The 17,993-nt window shown below is 38.2% G+C and overlaps 4 protein-coding genes and 2 non-coding genes across 7 annotated transcripts; 2 read left to right on the forward strand and 4 right to left on the reverse strand.

The window, feature by feature from the left end:
- Positions 1–178: 178 nt before the first annotated feature.
- Positions 179–4,084, forward strand: Sec22 (vesicle-trafficking protein SEC22). The gene is made up of 5 exons (XM_003699815.3): positions 179–529; positions 856–965; positions 1,041–1,201; positions 1,275–1,421; positions 1,504–4,084. The coding sequence occupies exons 1-5, from the start codon at positions 455–457 to the stop codon at positions 1,650–1,652; spliced, it is 642 nt and encodes a 213-aa protein (XP_003699863.1). The 5' UTR covers positions 179–454; the 3' UTR covers positions 1,653–4,084.
- On the reverse strand, positions 2,288–3,983 carry LOC100882170 (box C/D snoRNA protein 1). Its single transcript, XM_003699856.3, has 6 exons — positions 3,844–3,983; positions 3,559–3,740; positions 3,204–3,474; positions 2,931–3,128; positions 2,740–2,864; positions 2,288–2,665 (listed from the first exon to the last, which is right to left on the reverse strand). The coding sequence occupies exons 1-6, from the start codon at positions 3,900–3,902 to the stop codon at positions 2,430–2,432; spliced, it is 1,071 nt and encodes a 356-aa protein (XP_003699904.3). The 5' UTR covers positions 3,903–3,983; the 3' UTR covers positions 2,288–2,429.
- A 141-nt stretch (positions 4,085–4,225) lies between the features above and the next one.
- Positions 4,226–6,684, reverse strand: LOC100877190 (zinc finger CCCH-type with G patch domain-containing protein). Its single transcript, XM_003699814.3, has 9 exons — positions 6,485–6,684; positions 6,194–6,406; positions 6,046–6,123; positions 5,838–5,978; positions 5,548–5,690; positions 5,293–5,471; positions 4,944–5,213; positions 4,700–4,879; positions 4,226–4,617 (listed from the first exon to the last, which is right to left on the reverse strand). The coding sequence occupies exons 1-9, from the start codon at positions 6,533–6,535 to the stop codon at positions 4,319–4,321; spliced, it is 1,554 nt and encodes a 517-aa protein (XP_003699862.1). The 5' UTR covers positions 6,536–6,684; the 3' UTR covers positions 4,226–4,318.
- A 228-nt stretch (positions 6,685–6,912) lies between these two features.
- On the forward strand, positions 6,913–6,985 carry TRNAM-CAU (transfer RNA methionine (anticodon CAU)). Its single transcript has one exon. It is a non-coding gene; the product is annotated as a tRNA-Met (tRNA).
- Positions 6,986–11,340: 4,355 nt separating this feature from the next.
- On the reverse strand, positions 11,341–14,448 carry LOC100877080 (uncharacterized). Of its 2 annotated transcripts, none has more exons than XM_003699813.3 (3): positions 13,960–14,408; positions 12,718–13,048; positions 11,341–12,563 (listed from the first exon to the last, which is right to left on the reverse strand). In XM_003699813.3, the coding sequence occupies exons 1-3, from the start codon at positions 14,027–14,029 to the stop codon at positions 12,293–12,295; spliced, it is 672 nt and encodes a 223-aa protein (XP_003699861.2). In that variant the 5' UTR covers positions 14,030–14,408; the 3' UTR covers positions 11,341–12,292. The 2 variants fall into 2 exon arrangements, with proteins under 2 accessions (XP_003699861.2, XP_076386566.1); XM_076530451.1 differs by having other exon boundaries at positions 11,950–12,563; positions 12,733–13,048; positions 13,960–14,448.
- A 3,176-nt stretch (positions 14,449–17,624) lies between these two features.
- LOC143264411 (U6 spliceosomal RNA) lies at positions 17,625–17,731 on the reverse strand. Its single transcript, XR_013038140.1, has one exon. It is a non-coding gene; the product is annotated as a U6 spliceosomal RNA (small nuclear RNA).
- Between the last annotated feature and the right edge of the window lie 262 nt (positions 17,732–17,993).

Here is a 17,993-nt window from a genome sequence, read left to right on the forward strand (position 1 = left end):
TGTATTAAATTGAATGCTGACTGAAAAAAAAAAGTTTTGTTAAAATTGTATCATATACAGGAATATAATAAAAAATTATCTTCGAATACAAAACAGAAAAGTTAATAGATGATCTATTATTTATTTTCATTTATTTTGTTATGTCTTTTTATTTATAATATACAATACATGTACATTAATGACGCAATATACTTTGTAACGTTCGAAATTAAGTTGGTAATGTAATATGAAAAGAATTAATAACGAGGGAAGACATAGTTGAAATATATTCGATGGAGATTCAAAATGTTCCACGAGAACTGACGTGGTATGCCAAGACTGGATGTTTGACGAATCGGTCACACGGTGGCCACTTTAGTGTAAATGGATTTTAGGTGGTGAAGTTTCATCACTTTCACAGAAATTTTAACTTTTTTTATATTTCCGATAAGAAATTAAATTAATTTTTGAAAAAATGGTGTTATTAACAATGATTGCGAGAATAGCAGACGGTTTACCACTCGCGGCTACTATGCAAGAAGATGAACAGGTTAGAAATCTGTTATGATGAAATGTCAATTTGATTTTAACTTTATCAACATCTTATAAATAATTGTTCGAATTACATCCGATTGAGTTAATTCATATCTCATCGTATAAGTTTATTAATATTCATTATCAAAATACCTGATTATAATATTTTTGTGTAATTATACATGTTTTAATTGATTTTTATTTAATGTGTATATCTCCCTTTTTCATTTTATTCTTCTATAATATATACTTTATATAATATTAAATAATTGTGTTATTTACCATTTATATTATATGCATGATTCGTTAAGTAATTAAAAATATTTTATTAATTTTTTTCAGAGTGGAAGAAGTATTTTAGAATATCAGAATCAAGCAAAGATGTTATTTAGAAAATTGGGACCTCAGTCTCCAGCTAGGTGTACTATAGAAACAGGCCCATACTTATTCCAGTAAATTTACTTCATACCTATAACATAATTATAAATGTTTCTCAAAAATTAATTATTAATTTCTTTAATTTACAGTTATCTAATTGAAAATGAAATATGTTATTTGGTATTGTGCGAAAGGAATTACAGTAAACGTGTGGCATACAGTTATCTTGAAGATATAGCACAAGAATTTCATTCTTTGTATGGCAAACGTGTTAACACAGTTACCAGGCCTTATAGTTTTATTGAATTCAGTATGCATTTACATTTTTTAATATCAATAATATTTTTTACCATATATCTGATAAAGAACGATTTTTTGTCTAGATACATACATTCAGAAAGCAAAGAAAGTTTTTCTGGATGGTAGATCAAGAAGAAACATGAATGCACTTAACACTCAGTTGCAAGATGTGCAAAGAATTATGGTTCAAAATATAGATGATGTCTTGCAAAGGGGTACAGTTCTATCAGGTAATATTGCAGATTATTATTAACTAAAAATTTGTTTTTCATTCTAGAAATAATTTTTATCATGTTACAAATTATTTTACAGAATTAGATACAAAAACACAAAATCTGTCCATGTTATCACAAAAATACAAAAAAGATGCCACTCATTTAAATAGAAAGTCAATGTATGTAAAAGCTGTGGCTGGACTTGTTGCATTTTTGGTCTTCCTACTGTACTTTTTCATTCTTTAGTTGTTCAAATTAATTTATCAAATTTTGTTATTATCGTGTAAAGACTACCGAAGTTTTTAACTGCTCTGTCTTTTCAAAATTAGCAAATACTTTTCCTATGAATTTACTTTTTGGTATGATGTATTTAATTTTTAAGCCTAATTGAAGTTTAATACAATGTACATAAGTTATATTCAGAGAAAAAACTAGTCACAAGGAATATAATGGTGTTGATGCTGTTCAATACACATTATCGTATGTCGTCACGTAATAAATATAACAAGTGTTTATATACTGACTCTAATGTACCATCATCTTTAATCCAAGTTAATAAAAAATCATGCTAACAATTTCATAAAATTAAAAGACAATATGTACAGCTACAATTATATTATATTATTAATCGAACCGTTACTATTATTTTATTTATGAATTGTGAGAATCGTTATTGTTTTCTTCTGCTTATTTAAAGCTGTATTACTTTTATTTTATATGTACCTTGTAAATGTTACAAAATTCTAAATAATTTAAAGTCGAAGTAAGTCATATTTATTCTTGTGCTTGTATTATTCTCTGAAGTATAGATGGTTATATATTTATATTTTTGGAAAGGGAACCAATGAGGTTGTTACATTAATTCTGCATTGTCACTAATGTTACATTTGTACATCATTCAGTTGTATTAATATATTGAAGTACATTATATTTACAATAAAAAAGTTGTATTTGTATATTCATTCATTAAATTAAAAATAACAATTTACCTCTAACTTGTTTGTCTATACAATGCACAGCATTTTATTGCTCTGCTTTAATTAAATCGTTGTAATATGGTATGTTAAAATCCGATAACTGTTCAGTCTTTCGATTGTCATTCATTTTTTCGTCCTCGGATTCCGAAGTACCGGAATTAAAGAAATAATTCACGGATGAAGCTTTCTTTTCTTTTTTGTCGATTTGGTTATATTTTCGTTTTTTCCTTTTTAGTACATTATTATCACTTTCACATTGTGCATCACAGGTAAGTTCATCATCTAAAATATTTGTTAATATATTATTAAACTTATGGAAATGTTAATTGTAATAATGAACTAAATGAATAGCATACCAGTATCTATAATTTCATATGTAGATGAATGATCTTTCAAAATTATATATATTGTTGGAAATTCTATTATAGTCTTATTTTCTAGATTTTCTTGCAAGGAACATGTAACATCCAATTCATAAAACCTAATACATAGTAATTTGTTAATTAATATTTAATATTCTGTAGATAAAAAATTAAAGTATGCTTACTTTAAATCTGACTTTATAATCCTTTCTGCTTTCAAAAGAACTTTTATCCCAGTTAAACCAGCTGCTTGATAATACTGTAATCTATCATTTAAACGCATTTTCAAATTTAATTCTTCTACATCGTTTTTATCTTTTAATGAATTAATAGGATTCAAAATTTCCTCTATAAGTATTGATAACCTTGTAGTCTCTAGAGCCCTATAATCAGTATAATATTATTGGTTATGCAAGTAAGTATAATATATTACTTATATAGATGTCAAAAAATTCTACCTTTCAGTTACCCATTTTGTATGTTCTGCTTGTGGGAAGATCCATTCTATCCTCCAATATAAGTCGTTAGTTTTCCAATTTAAAAATGTGGTATTATTTTGGTGTCTACTAAAATTTTGTGGCATAAATTGTAAATTAATTGTTCTTTTAAATGCAGCTGTTCTTAACTTAGCCAGATGCAGTGGCAAATTATTTTGACGTGTATATTTTTTTGATGGATCTCTTTTTAATTGATCTACTGTTCTACCAACTTCTTCAAGAAGTCTGTAATCTATAAAGTGACAATTATTATTTCTAAAAAATACATGAAATAAATAAATAGATATATATTGTACATATATTTTGCAGAAATTACCACTTAAAACATCCAAGTCTGTAAATGATTTTAATGGTATAAACTTCGTTTTATCTCGAATGCCATCACATTCTAATTCCTTTTTGTGAATATTGACACACTGAAGACAACAAGTCCTAACCTCACACTTGGGACACGTGTACTTTGCTTTGTTCGCACCGCATACTTCACAATCTTCAATTCTGAAATAATATCTATTTTAATTCATGTACATATAGAAAAGAAGTATGAATGTAACTTTTGTTTTAATAAGGTAATATAATAGAATTATTAATACAATCGTACTTGTCACTGGACGTCGCCATGTTAATATTTATTAGTAAATATTTCGTAAGAAATAACATTCATATTTGGCATGTTCAGCGAAAAAACATACTGATTTTACGCAGTTCAACTAATTTTGTTAGACCCATTTTAACATAGATTTGTTCCTCTATGGTGCATTTTCAATTTAGCAGTTATAAGTAGTAAAGAAAAATATGTAATGAATAGGAGGTACACGAAATAAAAGATCACTGGGTATATACGTACGGTGTTTTTAATATTTTACACGCGTATGCATGTTGCTTTTGGTTATCAAGCTTGTCGAACCAATGAGTCAATATGTGTAGAACAAATCTTGAAACATTATTGAATCAAAAAGGTAAAAATTATGAATAAAAATATGTTAGTTGTAAGATTTATTTATTTATTTTTACATATTGGTAAACACTTTTTATAATCTAAGTTGTGGAAAGATAAAACTGTAAATGTATGTACATCAAAATATAGATAATTTAGCTCGGCTTTTTCGTTGATCTTGCTCAGCAGTAATACTTTTTTGGGATGCCCTTAGACCAACAAGTTCTTTTTGTTTTTCGTTATACTTCATCGCGATGTTATTATAATGAACGCTTCCCTTTACATGTTTTGTCAATGATTCTTTTAATTTAGTCGATTCTTTCTCTAATCTTAAAATATTTTCTCCAATTTGGAAACTTGCTACATTTAGTTGTCGATTTGTCTCTGTCTTAAGATTATTTTTATTCTTTGAAATGGTGTTTTGTGTTTCAATTTTAGCTGCAAGAGATTGTTTATAGATGTAATTCAACATTTATAGTATGCAAAATAAGATAAAATTAAATACATTCTATGAACATACGTTTATCACCTAAAGTTGAATTTATGAAATTAAATACATTATTTTGTTCCCGTTCTTTCTCTCTTTGGTACTGCCTTTCTCTTTGTTGTTCTAACTTTTGTTGTTGTTTTTGCATTCTGCGTTCCACAGAAAACAAATTTTTGTCTCCACCTGCATTTTCTCGTAGTTCCATACAATGATCTAAAAAGATATATTTTTAATTCACGATATTTATATATTATAAATAATAATAGAAATACTATACCTAATGACTTTCCTGCTGGCAATACTGTTGCTTCAACAGGTTCTATTCTACCATCCGCACGTTTTCCAAGACCAGTTCCTACTATGTATCCCATTTGTGCCATTAATTTACTACCTATACCGCGTGTATGTTTCTCCCAATTTCCTAATGGTGCATTATGTTCTACAGAGAGAAGCGATTTGTGAATTACTTGATCTCTGGAATAATCTGTTGTATCACTTTCACTATCAGCATCATCAGATGTATCTGACATTTCCAAATCTGCATCATCTATTTTAGTAAACGTTACAAAATAAATATATCACGATTGAATATGAATAAGAACATAAGTATTTTATCAGATACTGACCAAGAGGTAAAAGATGTTGTAGACAAACCTCTACAATATTACCATTTGATTCGAATTTTACCCGAAAGGGATCGCCTTCTTTATCTGGTATTTTCAGTACAATGCACCTATGCCATAATTCATTCTTTTGTTTTGCTAATACCCTGCTACCTGTTTTTATACTTTGAAAATCTGGCTCTCTACAAATGAAGATATACATATGTATATATATTTTTATATATATTTTACCCATTAAGAATCAATGGAATTGTATACCTATATTCTTGAATACTAGATAATGGTACTAATTCTCCATGCGAAAAATTACAATCCTCGTCAGAAAATTTACATCTTCCATCTAAGTAGTAAGGGCATGGAAGCATCTCTCTATGTGTCGGATTCAAAAACAATACCCTGACCTAAATAATAGTTACATTGTACACATGCATTTAAACTCGCATAAAAAAGATGTACAAATAAAAGTCTTTCTAAAACATGTTTTAAAATATTTGTTCTAATTAACAATACAGATCTAAATTTAATTTTACCAAAAGGTTTTGTCTTACCTTTATATCTTGCATGTTTTTTATTTCTGTATCATCGTTCTGATAAACAGAGGATACCATAGCATTATGATAACCGATCCCTCCCCAACTGCTACCATGAGGAGCTCTACATTTCATACCTTCTAGCTGCCTCAACTCTTCCTACAAGATGAACTTGCACCGTATAATTGTGTCATTGCTATGCCATATAGAATACTTGAATACTGACTTCTATTTTATTGGAGTCACCGTCTTGTCTATCCTGCTCAGTGTTTTCAGAATCATTCGAAGCGTTCTCCAGTTCTGCCTAAAAGAAAAATAACAAAATCATGCCTACGTATTTCTCGTATGTATTTTCTTCATAATTTTGTAATCACCTTAAACAAGGCATACTCTCTTGCCAATGGATCATCGTCTTCGTTACCTGAATCTTCAAACTTTGACGTGTTCCCTACATCAGCCATTTCAATGCTTTGTAAACTTTCTTTCGTTAAGGTAATTAGTTCTTGTATATCTGATTGTAAACTTAATAAATTATTCCTGTCAGTTTCTTCCGTTGTCGTCGATAAAGTTGCTTGAACTTGAGTTAGCTAAAACATTAAAAATCATCGTTTACAGCATAAGTCAAACCGTAAACGTAAGATACTATCGTGTTAATTGGTACGCACTTGCTGTTCGTATTGTGCAATTGCTTCCTTTAAACTTTCTGCGTCAGTCATGATTATTTTGATTATTTTATTTAATGTCAGCTTTAAAATTGTCGAAGAAATAAACAAGTCTGACACTTTATATCAAACTCTTCTGACTTCTCTATGATTTAACGATCGTGGCGGACAACGGTACCAACACCAAACATATCAAGTTTACAAATCCTATATAAAAACTAACATCTGATGTGTGGCGACATCTTTGGTAGAGTTTAGGGATTACAACTGAAGTCGATATTGTAACATTCTTTATACGTATTCCCTCACAGTTAGATCATGGTATATGCACCATTCCAACTTTACGATACATTTCAATTCAACGCAATTATGAATTAATTTATTAAGTTTATGTTCTAAATTAAGAAAACGAAGGGAAAGTGATCGCAACTGTCTCGGTAGCGCAGTAGGTAGCGCGTAAGTCTCATAATCTTAAGGTCGTGAGTTCGATCCTCACCCGGGACAATATTTTTTTTATAACAATTAAATTTGAAAGCTAAATACATTCTATGATGCTAAAATGTTATTACCTTACAGATTAAAAGACCTGAAATGATTAATCAAAAGATAATTTCGTAGTATTCTCAAGTAGATCTAATCGTTTTCGAAGAAAGTAAGTCGTAAATAAAAGAAACTGAAATTAAAAATGAACGGTAGGAAGGAAAGAATGCACGATTTTATAGAACGAGAAAGAGAGCAAGAAACAATTATGTAAATGCAACGCTCGCCGAGGGGACTTGAAGATTCTTGGAATTGAAATGTGGAAGTTAAAACGAGTTGCGAATTGTTTGCTGCCCTTTAGCGATACCACAATTTGCAAGCAAACAGCCCATTAAGCTGAAGCTGCTACAGCGGGCTATCTTTCCACTGTGGATAGGTGTTGTGACCCTTTCGTTGGAATAAATTCATGGAAAGTGACGTGCTCTTTCGCGATACATAAACAGTTCATTTTTTCGGGACAATGGAATAAAATGAGTATTTCTCATTGTTCCATCTCAAGTTGATTTTTTCGTGTAACCATAGTTCTCAGCAGTTCATCTTTTTCGAGTATCCATCGAAGCTTTAACACTGAAAATTTTGTTCGTGTAAACGTAAAAATGTCTAAGACCGTTTATTTATTCCTGTGGTTAAAGCAGATAAACAATGCTGATCAATAGAATCATCGACGAATGGGTTGCCGAACCGCGCGACGATTCTTCGGCTTTGTTCGCGCTTATCGTATTTTCAGGGTGATTATACGTTGGTGGATATCGGCGAACCGTGGCAGAAGATGAGAGAAAAGGGCAGAAAAGGTTGCAGAGGAACGGAGGAGGTGGTCTATCCGCGTTTTCGCCGGTTATTTTATCCAGCCGCCTATGCATCCGTTACGTATAAATGCGGAGACGCGGCCCGGTTTGCAGGTGCACAGCAGGCTCGTTGCAAGCGCGGTTGATTCCGCGTTGATTCAGCTCGTATTCAGTGCATCGAGTCCCGCGATGAAAAGGCGTTCCGCTTTCTGAATATATTCCAATTAAAAAGTCGGAGCTTCGTTACACTCGGCCCTGCCCCCGTGCACCCTGCACCTTGCACCCTCTACCCTCGCGGTACATCCCATCCTACTTTCCCTTCTCTTTTCTCTCTGATCCGCTATCTTTCTCTCTCTTGCTCTCTCCACACTCTTGCTTCTCACGGTACCATCTTTTTCCTCCGCAACCACCCTTGCCTCTTCCATGGCTCCTTTTACTTCTGCCTTCCACCAACGGAGCCGCAATCCCTTTTTCGCTACTGCCGTGCAGTCAGCCATCGCTAGATCCCTACTCCTCCACGGTTTCTCCAGCAATTACTCCGCCGCTTTTTTTTCTCCCTAAAGAATTAGAAATACCGAGATCCGATCGCTTTCTTCGTCCTTCCGCTTCGTTTTTTTCATCGGTTCTTCTGCTCGTTCTTGATTATCGACATCGTCGAGTACTTTCGAGCGATCGCGATTGATGCACGATCTCCGTAAGAGTTCGATAGATATTCTATGAAGAATGACATCATTGATCTAATTGTAATTAGCTATGACGTAGGAGGCGAAATAAGATGCAAAGGGTCCGCGGAGATTCACGAAATAAATCGAGAAGAGATAATCTAGGTTCGACACCGAAACAAAATGGTGGAAACCGAGAAGGAAGTATGAAACTAAACCGTTCTGTTATTTCTTCTCTTACTCCTGGTAGCGTTGCTGCTATCGATGTCTAGGTTTGCGGTAACTAAGGGGATAAATCGTTGTGTTTCAGAAAGGAATAGACATCCAACAGCGAAATCATTAATCGCCAATGAAAACGCGCGCGTTACAAACACACAGGTATCCCGCAGGGGTGACGCGTTTCAAAAGCTGAAACGATTTCGAAGGATCGCTGAACCGACATACGCGCTACGGAGATGACCCCCCGTGAAGTATTTAACGACTCGTTTCTGAGAGGGTAAGAGTAAGAGAGGCGCATCGTAAATTGAAGAGGGATAAGAAGCGCGTGTCCAAGTGCCAACACGACTTACGCACGTATGCACGCGCGTCCACGGGTTATTCGCTCGACAATACGCACGTGGCGTGAGTGCACGCGTCGCCACTTGTATCCCAGGATCTCGTACGAGTTTCCGTCTGACTCTTTGGCTGGGATACACCACTGGGATCCGCGGGTCTGCCCACTTCAATGGATCATTCGCGAGTAAACTACGTTCGTTTACACCGATTGTCACGTACTCGAATATAATACCGAAGTTTTACGTAATCGAGTAGCAGATCGATATATTAGGTGGGTGCGGACCAAGTGCACTATTCGACAAGAGCGTTCAACAGCTAGCTTCGTCGAAAATCGAAGAACGCATCGATATATTCTTCGACCTCTGGCGAAGCTACCTACGACAACGATGATACGTTGGGAAAAACTTTCTTCGTGTTGCTACTTATACCAGGAGACTTTGCAATTTTTTTAACGCACAATGGAAATTATGCTTTGTACAGCGCTACTTTACAATAGTCTTAGGCAATTAAATTATATTAGATTTCCTATGTTCTAAAATCAGCCATTAAGCAAATGATTTGAAATCATTCCGAACGTGTCTTGTTCTCTTTTGAGAGGTAGTCGGTTGTCGCTGGTCGACTTTAACACGCGTTAAAGAACGAAATTAGAAGGGAACGGGTAAAGAAACGAACGTGAACGAGCACAATACGCGCCGCAGAGGATTATTACGAATAAAATGCGATTCATTATGTCGAAGTAATTACGCGTGAGGGATTTCAGGTCGCCAGTACACTGGAAACGAACAGAATAAGAGATAAAGGAGAACGCGAGAGGAACGGTCGCAAGAATTTTTCCTTCACTCGCGCGATTTCACGCTCGGCATAACGTGTCTGTCTTTTTTATTATTCAAGGACCACAGACACCAAGAGTCTTCCTGGTTTATTTCATCCCGAATGAACCCGAAAGGAGTGTTTCTCATTCCAGCGTCCCTCTTTTTTATCGTTGGCTCGACGTCGTCGCCCAACAATTTCTTCTTCTCAAACAGAGTATCCTCTCCACCGGGTCTTTTTAACTTTCCACGCATCTTTTCCTCCCATTATATCCCCTCGTTCGACACGTTGTACTTACTTCAAACTCGCGTTTCTATCGCGTTCTATCGACTCGTGTTGTAACTGTACGCGCGTTGCGAGTTCACTCAGAGAACGTTACCCGAATACGCGTACAAATTACGACGTTTTAGAGAGAGCCAAACGAGGGTTGGATTATATTCCGGCTAGATTTAGATTCGTCTAGGTTCTTCCTCGACTTTAGGCTCTCTCTAGGCAAGCACGTCGGTACCCACGAAGCTCTTCGGCGGCCACTTAATTTGCTCAACGTTGCGTTATATTATGGGTGCTGGCAATTCTGAAATAGGAACCAGCGACTCGATCCGCTTTCGGATGATGAACTTTAATTTTTTATTATATCTTCGCTTCGGAATTTCTATCGTGGAAGTTCTTTACTAATACGACGATGGAAAAGGAAGTGTTTCCATATGGAAACGATAGCGAGACTCCTCGATCAAATTTTGATCAAACTCGATTTCCCTCTGATCGCCCCTCGAAGCTCATCTTCTCGTATTGGCGAATATAAGTGAAAGGAAGCGATTAAGGACTTGGTAACTAGACGATCGTTCAGTATCAAATACTGTTTAATCACCCGTGCAAAGAGATGATACATTTTTCTTTCTCGTCCCATCTCTCATCTTCGTCAATTATAACTCGCGAGACCGCTGCTTGGGGCGAACAAAATCATCGCGACAAATGGTGATCGTTTTCTCTGCTGTTTCTGTCCCACTGTTTCTCTTCTGGTTCTCGTCGATTCCGTTCAATTAAATCCGCTAACCAATTCCAGCCACGAGTACTACCGCCACTCGACTTGTATCGGTTTCAGCCAATTACTTTCAGCCGGGGCTCGCGAATCTCTGTTTCTGGCCACGTGCCCATTGTCACGCCCGAATTGGCCTTCCTGATACGGGCTCGTTACTTTTCGCTATTTGCTTCAATAAAATAGCTGTCGAGTTTTCGTGCATCGATCTGTTCAGAATGTATCGACGCTTACGGTGCAATCCTCGATCCGCGGTTGACCGCGATTCGGAGAAGGTACGATTACATTCTAGATATAACGTAAACGTTCACGATATATCTGCGATACATAATAACAGTATGCATATAGTAGTATGAACGAATAAAAGAAAATTAAACAGCTGTAGGATGTCAGAGAAAGATGAGCCTTTGAATTCTTTTCTTAAAAATGAAACATGAAAGGGGTAATAAAAAATGATTGTTTCAGTTTGATAATAATTTATTTATCTACAAGAAATTTGTCGTTGACGAAAAGTCGTCGACTAACTGGAAAAGGTGATCGACTATCAGCGTTAGCGAACTAAATCTCTAAACGAAAATCGTAATAAACATCTTTTCTTTCGTTTTCTCTTTCTCGTTATGGTTACCTACAACCCTATATCAAATCTACAAATTCAACTTGCTACCGATTTAACTAGACTTTTCTCGGTTAACTTGTTCCGTGCCGTGTAACGATGAGAGAATCATAGTTACTATTAAGAAGAACCGAGTCGTCGTATTCATACGGTCACGCAACCTAATCTAAAAGTTTCTCAAGAAATTGTTTAAAATCGTACTTGCTACAAATGACGTGGTTCATTAATAGCTCGTACGGCACGAAACGCGTTAATCGTCGACTTGTTCGCTTCGATTAACAAAAGAAATGATCGAAGTGTAACTTAGAACAAGCAAATGTTCTCGAACGATGAAAGCAGATCCGCTTTCTAAAGATTTCCCCTAATCCCGCCTTTTTCCCCGGTTATTCTTTGAAATAAGAACCGACGACAACTACCGACCAACTTCGTAATTACATATGTACACTGCCGTCTCGCATGCAAAAGATAAACACGAGAAACAACTCCAAGGGTGGAGCACGAAATCGTCTAGGTGCTTCCCTGTAACTCAAAACGCCAAGATGGTGAACGTAAACTCTTTCTTCCTCAATTCCCGCACTTCACTGTGAAACAACTAAGAACTATGATGTGCACGAACGATTCAACGAGGCCGATGAGCGAGAGCTCGATGCAAAAGTTTCGAAACTGTCGGCAAAGGTATTCGAGGTCGCAGAGGTTCACCGCGTTGAGTATCCGCTTCGTTATCGAAGAAGAAGATACTTTGAAGAGAGGAACGCTGACGACGGTCTCTGGAAAGCGGAAACGATCCTGGAACCGTGGTATTAGGCCTGGTTAAAGCGGACATCCGTGAACGTAGGTGACGTTTCGAAAGAGAGCGGCAGCGGTGGAGAGGAAGGCAGCCGTCGAGGCGGTGGAAGAAGCTGGCGGTGGCGGCGGTGGAGGTGGATGACTTTGCGTTTGGGTCTGTGCGTTGTACGGTGGGCAATAGGCGTCTATGCTCCCATGGTGAAGACCTACGCCTCGCACCAACAGCTCTTTTTCTACCGTCGCTTGGTGGCGTAGCTGCTCTAGACGTAGCTGATTCTGTCGCTTCCATTTGGTCCTGTAATTACACGGTTAGCTTTTGTTGAAAATTTTTAAACAGGTTTTCGGGAAGGGGTGTTTACGGGGATAGTTCGACTTAGAGGATCAATCAGGCACACTACGCGAACGATCGTAGTCGCTCGTTTATCAACGACAACGAAAGGAATAATGACCTTCTGTTTTGATACCAGGTCTTAACTTGGGTCTCCGATAGTGACAGGGCATCGGCGACGTCGCTTCGGTCCGCGACGCTCAGATACTTTTGACAACGAAACTTTCTCTCCAGATAAGCAAGCTGGGCATGAGTGAACGCTGTTCGTCTTCTCCTAGGTTTCCGTCCGCTAGGAGGACCGTTCGCGGATCCACAGGACTTGCCGGAGGTTGCTGGTGCCGGTGAAGGTGAGAGCGTCGGAGGAGGACTTTCCAATCGCGTACACGGACTACTTCCTGGGTCGATCGTGTCCTCGGAATCCGAATGAACTGCCGAATCGTCCTCCGAATCTTCTGTAATAACACGGTTTTTTTTCAGTTCGAAGATCTGTCGCAAAACTTACATTATCGAAAACCGCAATTAGATTATCGCACGACTGTTTCTAATTTTGCGTTAACCGAATAATAATTTTTCCTTAATAAACAAATAAAAGCGAACAAGATTCAATGCAATTTCAAGGATTTTCTATCGTAAACTATTTTCATTATGGATTCCTCGTTCAAAGTCTATTATCCGTTCTGTGTGAAGGATTTAGAAACGTCGGCAATCGTTTTTGGTTAATGGTAAACGATCTCAATTACGAGAACGGTCGGTAGCTAATCTCGAGTGACGAATGAAAGCGACGAAACGCAGCAGGACGCGATAATCGCCGATGAAAATTCGGACTAACGAGAGCTAACGAATCCTTCCGCAGCTTGGACCATCTGTAGGATCGTCGGTAATGGGGCAGCACCCTGATCGGGGCCCCACGATACCCCTAGGGCTGCGAATCTTGGCTAAAGATAATAGAACCGCTCTGGGGGGTATTCTGTAACGAGGATCATGTCGACAGGCCACGCGACTCTCGTCACACTCGATCGAAATTCTAACTTCTCGATTATTCGAATTCGAATTTACGATTGGGATTCGCTAGCTTCCACTACTGATGTTCCTTAGCGATCTTTTCGCGATTAAAAAAGCACTCAAAACTACATGCCCGATAAACACATATACCTTCTGAATAGTACAAATCTTTTTGTTTAATTTTTAAACGAATTTCATTCCTTTAACGTTCGTACAAAAATAAGGCAAAGAATTGTGAAATTGTTATAAGAGGTAAACAAGATGTATTAATGCATAAATGATAGAAACCTCGCGTTCGTTAGTAATAAAGGATACGTAAACTTTTCTCAATCATAACGTGTTCTGATCCAAGAAAACTTACCGTGTACACGTTCCGACAAAACATCCCCTAGAAGATCCCTTATAAGGAACGACTTGTGCTCCTGCATCATCACTTCTGTCTCTCAGAAGTAACCGTTCGAAGAACCAACGTTTCTTTTAAAATACCGTAACCGCACGAATCAGCTGATCGCAAGCTGTGTATCGGCACGAAAACACTCGAACAACGACCGACCCGAGAATTATCATGCTAACCTGCGGACGCTAAGCGTCGTTCTGCGTCGCAGCGGATGACCGGATATGTCTGTCCAAAGATTTGGTATCCTCCGCGACGAGCGCATGTTGCTCCGAAAGCATCGCAGGTGGGGGTTGGAAAAGTTACTGGCACGAGTTACACCGACGCACCTCCTCGCTACCCTTCTACAATTAATCCGCCCGTTTATTTCGAACGGGCTGCCTAATGCTCGCGCGATTTCGCAGCCATTTTGGGGGTGGAAGCGCCATGCCACCCCTACCCGTCTGCGGCAACCGGTCGCCCATTGGTCGAGTTAACTCGCGAGCCAAGGGTGGAAATCGTGGCTGCTCGACGACTATTGGTCGGTCGAAAGCGGCCTGCGCGAAAAGGGGTTGGCTTCTAACTTTGAACCCTTGGTGCACACCGTTGAAGGGCAACGAGAGGAGGCTCGGTGGGTGGCAGGATTTTCGGTGCACGCTTCGAGAAGCGTACACAGAGACTGGCAAGCATCGAGGAAGGGAACGAGAGGGGTGCAAAAGTCATTGGCGAGCGATTACCGCGAAACGAGAGGAACAAATTGGATGTGAAACGTTTCTGCTGGTATATAGAGTCGCGATATCGAGATTGTTCTGTCAGCCCGGCCGGGGGTGGCTCAACGGCCCCGTTTTTCCCGCGTTCGACGTGCGCGCTCTTTGCTCTGGCTTTTCCGCGCCGCGAGTCAACGGTGAATAAAAAAATTAAAGATCGTATACTTTTCGTTTCAAACTTTTCTTTCTTTTATTCTCCTTTCGAGATCATATAATCTTTTGGTCGTTACTGACTAATTTTTCCTTTTCTGCTTCTTTTTCCTTCTTCGTTTTTCTTTATTTAGTTTCTTAAAATTCGAACGACGCAACGTTTCTGGTATCGCTAGAAAATTTTTGCTTCATTTCGTTAGAACTTTTACACACAATTCGTTTTATTTGTCTTCGTTTTATTTGTAGAAGAGTAACCCTTATTCGGGACACGATAACATTCGCGCATCCCACTGCATCGGAAAATTTATACAGCGTTAACAGAAACCTTAGTTGCTCAGAGGTGGTCGTTCTTTGTATACTTTCTATTCGCGTAAGTGTACAGTATCGTACGATAGAGAAAGAATCGTTATACGGTACGAGATAAAGCAGTGTTTCTAGTCGTCGTTGGCAAACTCCCTTTCCCTTTTCTGTGCATTTTACTTGAACTTCCTTTGCTAAGGATACGTAGCATCGAGTGATTCGGAGCAGATCATAACGAAGTCAATTTACTGGCTGAAACGGTGCGCAGGAAAAGTGGTGCAAGGTGCAAGTCGAATACGAGTGTGCAGAGTTTGGGATGGCGAGGGATGTATTTGCATAAATACGGTCCTCGCAATTTGCGGATCCCTCGTCGGCCCGCTTCGTCATCTTCTACAGCTAGTATGTGAGCGTAAATATGCATGATGCATGAAACCAGCAATCCTCGACACCGTCTATCCCCTTTTCACTCCCTTTTCTCCGTTCCTGGCTTTCGCAGCGCCCCGTTAGTCTATTCACCGAGTCGCTACTTACCTTCCGGTAGTATTCGCGCGACTCTATGGCCTCGCATTCGGTTGCTTTCTATACCTAAATATTTCACGTTCCGCGAAATCATCCACGCTGGATTCCCGTCGATGTAGAATTAAAAAAAAAATATGAAATGAATCGCGATGCTACGCGGTTCTGTATAATCCTCGTTCCTTTGACTTTTGCAAACAGCTCACCGAATTTGCTGTACGTCTTGTTCGTTGCTTAATTAACGAATCTCGTGAATCGTTATTTGATTTTTCAGCTTTTGTCATCTCGATACTGTACGTTACACGCTTATCCTGGTATTCCATAATGCGAATAATATACCCCACGTATCGCGTATTTTATAGGAAAATATCTCTGAAATTATCGTTGATCTCGATGCTTAACAAGTACGAACTGCTTCGCCACAACGAATAAATAAATAAATAAATATTTACTCCGTCGCTCGATGAACGAAGCAGAAGGGTTAGTTCGTGCAGTTTTCGGCAACGCGACGTCGCGTGGCGTTGCATAAAATGCAAGGTTCATCCCCTTTTTCGCCGTGTATTGAAAGAAGAAAGTCTATATCGGTGTATGCATGGTGATGTACTTTAATGGCTCGAGTTTGCGTGTTGGCACCTGTAAGCGGAGAACCCTCGCCAATGTGGCCCCAGAGTCGGACACGGCGGGGCGCGTTTGTGAATTCATTAGGATTAACGTATGCAGGGGATTAATTCAAGGGGCAGCAAAGCGGCCGGGCATCATCTTCTTCGTGCTCGCTGGAAAAGGGCCTCGGAGACGGCGCAAACGGCGGAATAAATGCATGAAGACGAGATAAATTGAGGGCCGTCGAGCTGCAAAAACAAAGACGCTCGTAATAAGTTCGACGATGAACAACCCTCTATTGTTTGGACGATTTTTTGACGCGGCACGTCAATCTCCTCGCCCTACTCGTTATTTTGCGTCCAATCGAATTAGAATAACAATCGGCTTTTATCCGCGTTCGATATCTTTATCAAGGTGTTAAGGGCTCTTTTCTCTGAGTATCGCCGACGAATCGTTGTCCCCTTAAATTTTTGCATAAATATTATAGATTTCGAAGCGCGCCTTATTTTTTCTCAAGGCTATCGTAATAAATGATCAAGCTATCTGAATTTTAACTGTCACCGATACGCATCGATAGATCTTTAATCGATCTATCGAGGTAATAAACTAGTGTTTTTTTGCTTTGAGCGTGAAAGACATCATCGCTGATCGCATCTGTCGCGATTTAGAAGAGGCTAAATGAATGGAAATTAGATACGATGGGGTAGTTTGACGCGAATTGCTCGGAAATTATCGTCCCTTGTCAACTGATTGTTATCGGTAATTTGCGATATTTGCTCCCCACGAGGGACACAAATTTCATCCCGATACAGCCACCTATGGTCGCGTTGGACAAATGGGATTCAACGTGGGGTGAATATCTCTTTTCGATCTTGCGGAGGGGATGATTACGGATTACAGACCGAAACGTATTCTACTACTATTCCCTGCTGTGTATCTGGATCGACTAAACAAGTAACGTGTAATTACCATAGTCTATTAGCCTGTCATGTATCGTAACACTGTAAAATTATTTTAATAGAGCATCGAAATTGATCAGTATCAACTGTTGTGTAAATACTCGGTGTCTTTTAATTAAGATTAATTAAACAGAAACTGTGACAGCGTTAAAATGTGTTACAAATGTATTTCCAATGAAAAAGTATGAAATTTTTAACGTAGAAAGTAATAAAGTCAGAGGTCTAAATTGGTAAACTTCATTTTAGAAGGTTAAAGCATAAAATTAGGTAGACGAACGAAATTTTTATTGAAATTATGTGAGTAACGTTATTAGCTCTTGATAATATACGGTCATATTTTAGAAAGAAAACAAAAGTGCAAAAAAATGTGGAACGCTTCACGATTTTGCGTGTCATCCTTGCGCAGGGGCCATGCTAATCTTCTCTGTATCGTTCCAATTTTAGTATATGTACTGCCGAAGCAAGTACGTCTGGTAATTATTCGAACTCTTATATATTGGAGCATGCCCTCGTTAGAGGACTTGTGAGAAACCCTCGTCCCGTGAAGTGCCGATGCACCATCTAGCGGTCTCTGACCAAACTAATTGGCTATCTATGCATTGTAATAGGCACCAGTGATACGACTCAATGATGTAAATCTTCTGAAATTCGTGCAATACTACTGCGCGTCGCTATAAAGATGTTTGCCAGCTTTTCTATCGCGTCATTTTTTTTTAACCTTCCGACTTTT

This window comes from Megachile rotundata, chromosome 4 (genome assembly GCF_050947335.1).
Source record: "Megachile rotundata isolate GNS110a chromosome 4, iyMegRotu1, whole genome shotgun sequence".
Taxonomy (NCBI): domain Eukaryota; kingdom Metazoa; phylum Arthropoda; class Insecta; order Hymenoptera; family Megachilidae; genus Megachile; species Megachile rotundata.

Bases quoted from the DNA above. Each gene is read 5' to 3' on its own strand.
- Sec22 (XM_003699815.3), top strand. From the start codon at position 455: ATGGTGTTATTAACAATGATTGCGAGAATAGCAGACGGTTTACCACTC. The intron at 1,202-1,274 runs GTATGCATTTAC...TTTTTTGTCTAG, and splicing joins TTATAGTTTTATTGAATTCA to ATACATACATTCAGAAAGCA. The intron at 1,422-1,503 runs GTAATATTGCAG...ATTATTTTACAG, and splicing joins AAGGGGTACAGTTCTATCAG to AATTAGATACAAAAACACAA.
- LOC100882170 (XM_003699856.3), bottom strand. From the start codon at position 3,902: ATGTTATTTCTTACGAAATATTTACTAATAAATATTAACATGGCGACG. The intron at 3,475-3,558 runs GTAATTTCTGCA...GTCACTTTATAG, and splicing joins AGACTTGGATGTTTTAAGTG to ATTACAGACTTCTTGAAGAA. The intron at 2,666-2,739 runs GTATGCTATTCA...CAAATATTTTAG, and splicing joins ATATGAAATTATAGATACTG to ATGATGAACTTACCTGTGAT.
- LOC100877190 (XM_003699814.3), bottom strand. From the start codon at position 6,535: ATGACTGACGCAGAAAGTTTAAAGGAAGCAATTGCACAATACGAACAG. The intron at 5,472-5,547 runs GTATACAATTCC...CTTCATTTGTAG, and splicing joins TCTAGTATTCAAGAATATAG to AGAGCCAGATTTTCAAAGTA. The intron at 4,618-4,699 runs GTATGTTCATAG...AATCTCTTGCAG, and splicing joins TTCAACTTTAGGTGATAAAC to CTAAAATTGAAACACAAAAC.
- LOC100877080 (XM_003699813.3), bottom strand. From the start codon at position 14,029: ATGATGCAGGAGCACAAGTCGTTCCTTATAAGGGATCTTCTAGGGGAT. The intron at 13,049-13,959 runs GTAAGTTTTCTT...GTGTTATTACAG, and splicing joins TTTGTCGGAACGTGTACACG to AAGATTCGGAGGACGATTCG. The intron at 12,564-12,717 runs GTCATTATTCCT...GTGTAATTACAG, and splicing joins ACCTGGTATCAAAACAGAAG to GACCAAATGGAAGCGACAGA.